We start from the raw sequence: 8156 nt of genomic DNA on the forward strand, positions 1-8156 counted from the left end.
TAATTCCTTAAAAAAGCATTTCGGTTATTTTTAAATAAAAATACTAAAAAACATATAATGACAGTGGCAAGTTCAAAGTGTCACATTTACTTTGTCGCACACTGTGCGGCAAAGTCTTTGCGTAAAAGTAAAACAAATGAACGCTAAAGAAAAGTGCTTCTTTTTGATCACCGCTTCTGTTCGCAAAATGGCACTTTTCGATTCATTCGAATAAAAAATATATTATTTTGCTTACTCCTTCTAGTATACTTTTTGAAGTAAAATCTAGCCAAATCAAATTACAGCATGAAAATGTGATGACAATATTAAATCAAAGAAAAAGGCAGAAGCTTTAAAAACAGTTGGAAGAATAATCGAATTATTCTACAAAGTTATCTTTTAACTCTTAGCAAAAACCATCTATATCTACAAAATATTCTTATTCTTAGATCTATAAATCTACAGAATAATTCATTCACCTGCAAATCTTCTGTTTAATACTAATAGAACTGTTCTAGCAATGAAAATCGGTATGGGGGTTTTTCAAATAAGGTATTTTGTTCAAAACTTACCAAACGCGAATTGAATGCCAAAAACTTACTAAAGTCGGCAGTTTGTAATACACTTGACATAGCAATTCTCTCCTTTGCAGCCGTCCAGCACGAACGCGGTCCAAGAAAACCGAAACTGCAGCAGATGCCGGGCGGTACCAGTTCTTCGCATCATCAATCCGGTTCCAGCATGGGCAGCCATCCGCTTCAGTTACCTTTGCCTGAAGGTTCCGCCAGTAAAATCACCCCAACTTCCGGAACTTTTCAATTTACCCATAGCAGTCTCTTTGTTCCTCCGCATCATCCTCTGAAGGTGCTCACATTTCCTCCACCATCTTCAGTCGGAAGTCCACCGGGTCATTTGGAGAATGGCAGTTCGATACCGCCGCATTTGTTTCATCATCCGCATTTACCACCACCACCACCTGGACTTCTGCATGTCTTGATGTCAGCAGAAAAATGCCAGGTATTTTTCAAAGGAGTTTGGTTCTTTTACGTAGAAAATGAATAAATTGAGCGGAAATGCACTTAAAGTGGGACAATACAAAGGTCGGAACGAGTGGCAAAGATCGGTCGAACTAGTGGAGAAAATGCTTAAAAAATAAAATTCCTATTTATTTAGCTAATAAGCTACATACAAAAACAAGCTAGGAAAATCACAAAAACATCTTTTTTGCACTAATTATGTGCTTGCACAACATTTTAAACCATGATGGAGCATGAACATGTTTAAAACACTCTTTTATTTTTTTACGGTAACTTCTTGAGTCCTTCTTAGAAATTATCTGCATAACAATCAGTTTAGAGCCGGGCTAGTTTATATTTTCTTTTGCTTGCCTGAATTTATTATTTTGTTGTATACAAACATATTCAGTAAAAACTATTTTTTTGTCTAATCTGTCTTAAATGTATCAGAGGCAATCGAATTAAATTTGAATGTTAAACTTGTAGCTATTTTCCAAGCCAAAGTTTGCATTGCAGGAGTTGGTTTGGGGAACAAAACTTTCCCAATTAGAATCATCCGCATCTGAATCCAGCAGCGGCCTAAGTATGTCCAGTCCAGGATTACCATTGCCACAAATGAGCCCCACTTTGCCTCCGCCGCTGCCTCTGATGCCTACTTGGGAGATGCTTCAGGTAAAATCACAAAATCCTCTACTCGAAAAAAAATATTACCCATGAGTTGGGTAAATTTTGATGCGAAACATTTCTTTGCGGAAATTGCGCCTCGATTCGACACTTTATGCAGGAAAATGTAAACTTACTGGATGGGAGGTCCTGCTTGCAGGATTGACTTTCATTCGCTCTGACTTTTTGACTGCGAATCTCTCGTTGGCTCTAAAATATCCAGTCTGGAATTGGGGAAACGCCTCCTTAGGGTGAAATTCGGCAATGTGGATTCCAATAAGACTCACTCGATTTAGTCGTTCTCCAATAAAATTACATACACAACAAAGACATTGGATTTATAAAAGTACGCGTGTTTGATAAAAACACTAAAGCTTTAACTCTGGCTATTGAAGTGAACGAACTGTTTATATTTTTTTAACACCACCTTAAGCATCACTTGGGAAATTTTTCCCAAAAAGCACAAAGTTCCAGAAAACTATTAAATTTGCTCGGTTGAATTCTACATTTGCATAATTGCATTAATCTTTATTGCATAATTGGCTCCAACATGACGCTGTATTTTTTGTCGTATCTGAAAATCTATTCGAGACCCAAATCCCGTTTTCCTACCAACAGATAGAGAATAAGAGTCCCGATCCCGTTTCACTTGCTGCAAATTGAGTAAAGAAATAATGCCAATTTTCCTGAACGAGAAGCGTCAAATTTGAATATTGTTCATTTGGATGTAAGATAAGCCAAACTTTTCTACATTACGCCACGTTTGTGCTCATATATTTTGAAAATAATGAGCTTATGCGATAATTGATAATTGATAAAATAATACATCGCTGGAAAGAACACTTAAGTAATACTTTTACCAATTGCTTGGAAAATGTTGGCACTTTTAACAAAAAAAGGTAATATTTCAATAAAACTATTCGTTTTGCACGGTTTATTTCGAAACATTTGAGTTACACATACAGTATCTCCACCACTAAACAAAAAATTATTCAATTTTTCTGCTAAAGAAATGTGACAAAATTAATTTTCATCTATTAGGAAACAACAGCCCGTCTACTTTTTATGGCAGTACGTTGGGTTCGATGTCTAGCGCCGTTCCAGACGCTGAGCAAAAACGATCAACTTCTACTGCTCCAAGAGTCCTGGAAAGAGCTGTTTTTGCTCCATTTGGCTCAATGGTCGGTACCTTGGGATCTCTCAGCTGTATTGGGCTGTCCACAGGCTAGAGACAGACTGCCCAATGATGTGCACACAGCCACTGAAATAAAAACCATCCAAGTACAGCTTCCCGACAAGTGTATAAGTTTTTATTAATTGTCGGAGTTTTCAGGAAATTATGTGTCGCTTTCGACAAATATCGCCAGACGGAAGTGAATGCGGCTGTATGAAAGCAATAATTTTATTCACACCTGGTAAGTTTTTCCAATTTTGTTGAATGGTTTACGGTAATTTACTAACTTTTGTCAACATTTGATTGCTTTATTATGTTTTGCAAAATTATACTTACTTGATTTATTGTATTTAGCAAAAATAGGGCACCGGAAACGATTCAATCAATCAACCTCGAAAATATTTGCCTTAAACAGTGTCCCTAGAAAGTGGGGCGCTAAATATTATCAAGGCATCAAATTATTTTTTCGTCGTTACTTTTAAGCAGTTGATTGAAAAATTATGATTTTTACGCGGTTACAAACTAATAAATGCTGATTTTTTGTAGAAATTCAATTTAATTTGTGGTCTTGTTTAAGAGTGGCCGATATTCAAATTATTTAAAAAATACACATGTTTAACAGATTTGCAAAATTAACATCAACAATAAAATTTTTCGCAGGTCGCACGTTCTCTTCACATTACTCCCTATTTTCTTACTTTTTCAAATAACCTCTATTCAATCTTACATATTTATCGGATAGTGGAAAATTTGTAGTTTTTTCGATTTCTGTTAACAAACAATTCTAATATGATTAAATGTTGGAAGGCAGTACAAGCATCTATACATTGATCCGATTTTATTTATCATCTGAAAAATATTTAAACTTATTAAGTAATATACATATTTACATTACCAGAAGAATTAATATAAATGTGTTATTTTTGAACCAAAAGTGGGTAAAATGTAATGAAGAAAAATCCAAACTAATTTAAAACGCCTCATAAAAACGTAGCTCTCACAATTTTGATGTCCAAACGTAGCACTTGATTTCAGATTTGGAAGTAGCACATTTGCCTTTTATCAAGTTTTCATTTTGCTTCCCGTACAGATCTTTGATCTTGATTTTAGTGCATAAATCGAAAAGCTGAAATAGAACAAATTGAAGGGAAAACGTTGGACTTTTAGCTTCGCATTAACTATTGCACACTTCAGCTTCTTATTTTTAGTTCATTTAAAAAATTGGCAATATCTGTAACTGAATTTATATTCGTTAAGACAATAAATAATACGCGCTCTAAGCGTTTAAAATAGGACCGTCTTATTTGTTAGAAACTGCTGGATTATGCGATGTTCAACCAGTTGAAATGCTTCAAGACCAGGCTCAATGCATTTTAGGAGACTATGTGAGAATGCGATATCCCAGACAACCGACAAGATTTGGAAGGCTTCTGCTGTTAGTTCCTAGTCTAAGGGCAATCAGATCCATGACTGTGGAATTGTTGTTTTTTAAAGAAACTATCGGAGAAATCCCGATAACACAATTGCTAGGTGATATGTATTACATGGAGAAATGCGCCACTTCAAGCCAATAGAGTGAACAATTACTCTCTCAATAATTACATTCACTTAATGTAAATTGTCTTTCTCTTCCAACTACTTAGCTGGACATAAAACGCAAATTCAAGCCTAAACGTAATTTTCATTATTAAAAGCAGTTTTGTAGTTTGTGGATATTTAGATTCATTGTTCAGTATTGATTGGAATTTGATGTTGCCAAACAAAAAAAGCTAGTCTTGTTCTGTGATATTGTTATTTACACTTACATATAGAACTTTGTAAATGACTGATTTGAATTTTTTATATGTGGATAGATACCGAGTAACTAGTAAATATTAGAATAGTTCATCTATGCTTTGTAAATAATCAAATTGGGATTAAGCAATTGTCAATCTCAATTAATGTATGGTTGTAAATTAGAAATAAATTATGCAGAAATACTAGGATATATATGTATATATACTTGGGATAAAGGATTCGTGTTTAGCTTTCTAAAGTGAAGCTTCAACGCACTCTTTTAAAGTGGATACATAAATAATCAACACTATTCCTTGATGGCTTTTACCATGAAATCTGCAAGCTGAAAATTGCGATCATACAAATTCTCAATAATATCGAAATGATCAGCATCTGGAATGATAGTCAGGAAACAGTTTGCACCCATCAGATGCAGCTTTTTATAAAACTTTTGAGAATCGCTCACAAAAGCTGGACTATCATTTTCAGCGCCTACAATAAAAATCTTTGTACTGCCATAATCAAGTTCGCCATAGAGTGGGCTTAATTCTCTGGCTGTATCTGCTGTGAGTTTCAGCAAGTCGTTAGCCGACATTTTTGTGATCGGTACCATGTCGTACAGCCCACATATTAGAAAAACACCCTGAATTAAGTCACTTTCTGCTGATGAAATCGATTTTTTTAACTCCGAAAGGAGAGCAGCTATAGCATGAGCTCCAACTGAGTGACCAGACAGATAAAGAGCACTGAAAAACATATTTGGTAAGTACTGCAAATGACACTATCTTCTATGGCTTACCGAGATTCTAGTTTTGTGGCGTAGCTTATACACTCCCTTAGACCAATTTGCAAGCGCTCCAAAATTTCACTTACTGTGCGTTGTGGGCTCAATTCATACCCTAATAAAATGGTTTTAATGCCACTCTCATGCAAAACGCTTGCGATGAAACCATTGTTTGAATGTGTGATGCATTCTTCTTGGTAATAACCTCCGTGAATATGTATCAGAATTGGAGCATCTGGAACAAACATGATTTTATAAGCTCAAGGAGGATGAACTTAATGCAATGAAGAACAGTTATTCAATTTGAATTTTACTTATGTAGTTCATATATAAATGTTAGCTTAACGCTTACAACCTTATGATAATCGAAAGAAGGCAAAGTGAAAAGTAGTCGTGTGTTGATTTTTCTTACATCTTTGGTAATAATTGAATACCTAACTTGTGTATTATTTTGTAATAAAAAATCTTCTGTAAAATTTTTGATTTCATTGTCAACCTCGCCTCGCAGATGCTGTACCACTGATATAATATTCTGTCACTTTATCACTTTTTCTAGGATACGTTAAATCTGATAAAATTATTTCTGATTTTAGTTTTGTTTCTACGGCCCTGCGGTATTTTAAATATGTTCAATATTAAATTGTCCATTTTTGGGACAGGCAATATATTTTAATTTAATTTTCTGTTCATCGTTCTACATAAAAGTAGAACGATCGGGAAGAACATGTCTGCCAATAACTAAAAAAGTTAAAACTTTTTTTCGTTYCCTTCAGTCTTATACTACTTATACACTTTTATAATTTCAATCTYAGATAATCACTTTTSCATTTATTTATTTAKKCCATAAAACKMCCAAMAMWRTTTMTKCATKTTTCARAATWTGTTTCTGGTTGAATAGAATGAATTTAAATGAATAAAATAGAATGAATTTCTATGGAGTGTTTGTTAAGACAATTGTTTCTCTAATAGAGGTAATGGTTTGTAATGATTGAAAGTTCTTAAGAATCTGTAATATTGCATAAGAACTCACGATTATTCAAGTCTGTTCCGTATATGTCGTACTTTTCCTTTGGTCCTGGTCCATAAGAATTCCCTAGATGGCATGGAATTTTTTCTCGTACCAACCTGCTGTCTGTAATCAAAGAAATAGCTTTTAATAAGACTTTCTTCAATAAGAATGCAGTTAAAATGATTAAAAGGAATCAATATAAATATAATTTCATAACATTTTACTCTTCTGATTAATCACAATTATATTCGTTTAAACATTCTCTTGTATTTTTATACTTATGCTACGGAAGTGATTTTTCATAATTAACGTACAGTTTGCTCACGTCTGATTACTGCATAACTCATTGGGAAAATTTATAAATTTCAAAAGAATAAAGTAAGTTATTAATATTAGTAAATTAAGTAAGCTGAAATAGTACAGACAAATTGAAAATATAAAAATAAAAATATTAAGTCCATGGTATTGTTATATAAAAAAAATGTTTTTGTCATCATCTCCTTTAACCTGAACAACTTGCCTTCATCGGCAAATTCGCATAATTATCCGATACAAAATATAAAACCTCTCATTTCTACCAGCATTAATAATTCAAAAGAAGTAGGTACTTACGATGTTCAATAAATTGAACATGTTTTTCAAGCACTTCTTTACTGTTGAATCTTTTTGACCATTGGCTTGGTGAATATAATTTCTCGAAATCCTGATCACAAGACATAACGAAGTATTTTCGGCTTATTGAAATGTTACCGTAAAGAATGAAGTTATCGACCCACTCACTCGACCACACAGCAATTTCAATTTCAAGGCTTCTTTGCCGTTCAGCCGCGTAACGTTTAGCTTGTTGTTGCAATATTATGAAACAATTCATTTACGTCAAAATGTTTCATTTACACAAATGAAACGAGATAAACTATTCTTGGCTAATTCAAGTATCTCACTTGCAACATTCGGATAAATTGAACTTTTGAATATAACATGAATCGAAAATTGGCATTAGAATATACATACGAAGTTTTGGAACCTAAGCCTCTCTTAACAAATTAAACAAAGATGTTTCTCAGCAAAGTTCTTATCGATTAAAACAACATTTTTGGTTTATTTTTACGTTTTATAAACCAGACTCTACATGAAACTTTTGAGCTTTACCAGTGTGTTTGTTTGTTCAATACGTTTTTCCAATTGGTTTAAATTTCATTTGTGTTTATTTGCTAGAGAAATATTGAATAATGAAAAAATTTGAGAAAAATCTCTAGTATCGTTTTATGGCGATTTTGAATATGTAGTTTAGTTGAATGAATTGCTCCCATTGTAACGAAAATTTCGATTTGATAAAGGATATCAATAGTCAAACTTATATTGCTCATATTCAGAAAATGTGAGCAGTATGAAAATCGTAACATCCTTTTCTAATGACTGGGACTTCAGGAGTTTAGTGGAAGTCACTATTCACTTTTACCATGAGCATGACGATTGTACGTGATATATTTTGTACTCTTTTACCATGAGCATGACTGTACTGTACGTAGTTTATGTTGTATTATTTTGTTTCGTCTTTTTTACTCGCTTTGTCCAAAAAATTTGTGAATTTTTCCGTGGCAATAAAGCATAATTTGATTTGATTTGATTTGACATACAAAAGGAATTGATAAATCACAGGCTTTATAACATGAAATACAAGTTCAAGTCTTACAAGATAAGCCTTGAATATAAACACTGAAAATTATTATGAGGGAACGAGCGTCGGATTTCTGC

General features: G+C 33.5%; 2 protein-coding genes across 2 annotated transcripts; one reads left to right on the forward strand and one right to left on the reverse strand.

Annotated features, from left to right (window-relative positions):
- Positions 1–613: 613 nt before the first annotated feature.
- Positions 614–1712, forward strand: LOC125505067 (pectinesterase inhibitor 10-like; the record flags this gene model as incomplete). The annotated part of the gene is given in 2 exon segments (XM_048668006.1): positions 614–996; positions 1512–1712. Coding segments are annotated over 2 exon segments (584 nt in total), but the record flags the coding sequence as incomplete, so codon positions are not given.
- A 3097-nt stretch (positions 1713–4809) lies between these two features.
- Positions 4810–7249, reverse strand: LOC109542799 (kynurenine formamidase). The gene is made up of 4 exons (XM_019912174.2): positions 7014–7249; positions 6423–6524; positions 5408–5627; positions 4810–5354 (listed from the first exon to the last, which is right to left on the reverse strand). The coding sequence occupies exons 1-4, from the start codon at positions 7117–7119 to the stop codon at positions 4916–4918; spliced, it is 867 nt and encodes a 288-aa protein (XP_019767733.2). The 5' UTR covers positions 7120–7249; the 3' UTR covers positions 4810–4915.
- Positions 7250–8156: the final 907 nt, after the last annotated feature.

This window comes from Dendroctonus ponderosae, unplaced genomic scaffold (genome assembly GCF_020466585.1).
Source record: "Dendroctonus ponderosae isolate FM_Combo_2020 unplaced genomic scaffold, Dpon_F_20191213v2 Dpon_F_20191213_684, whole genome shotgun sequence".
Lineage (NCBI taxonomy): Eukaryota > Metazoa > Arthropoda > Insecta > Coleoptera > Curculionidae > Dendroctonus > Dendroctonus ponderosae.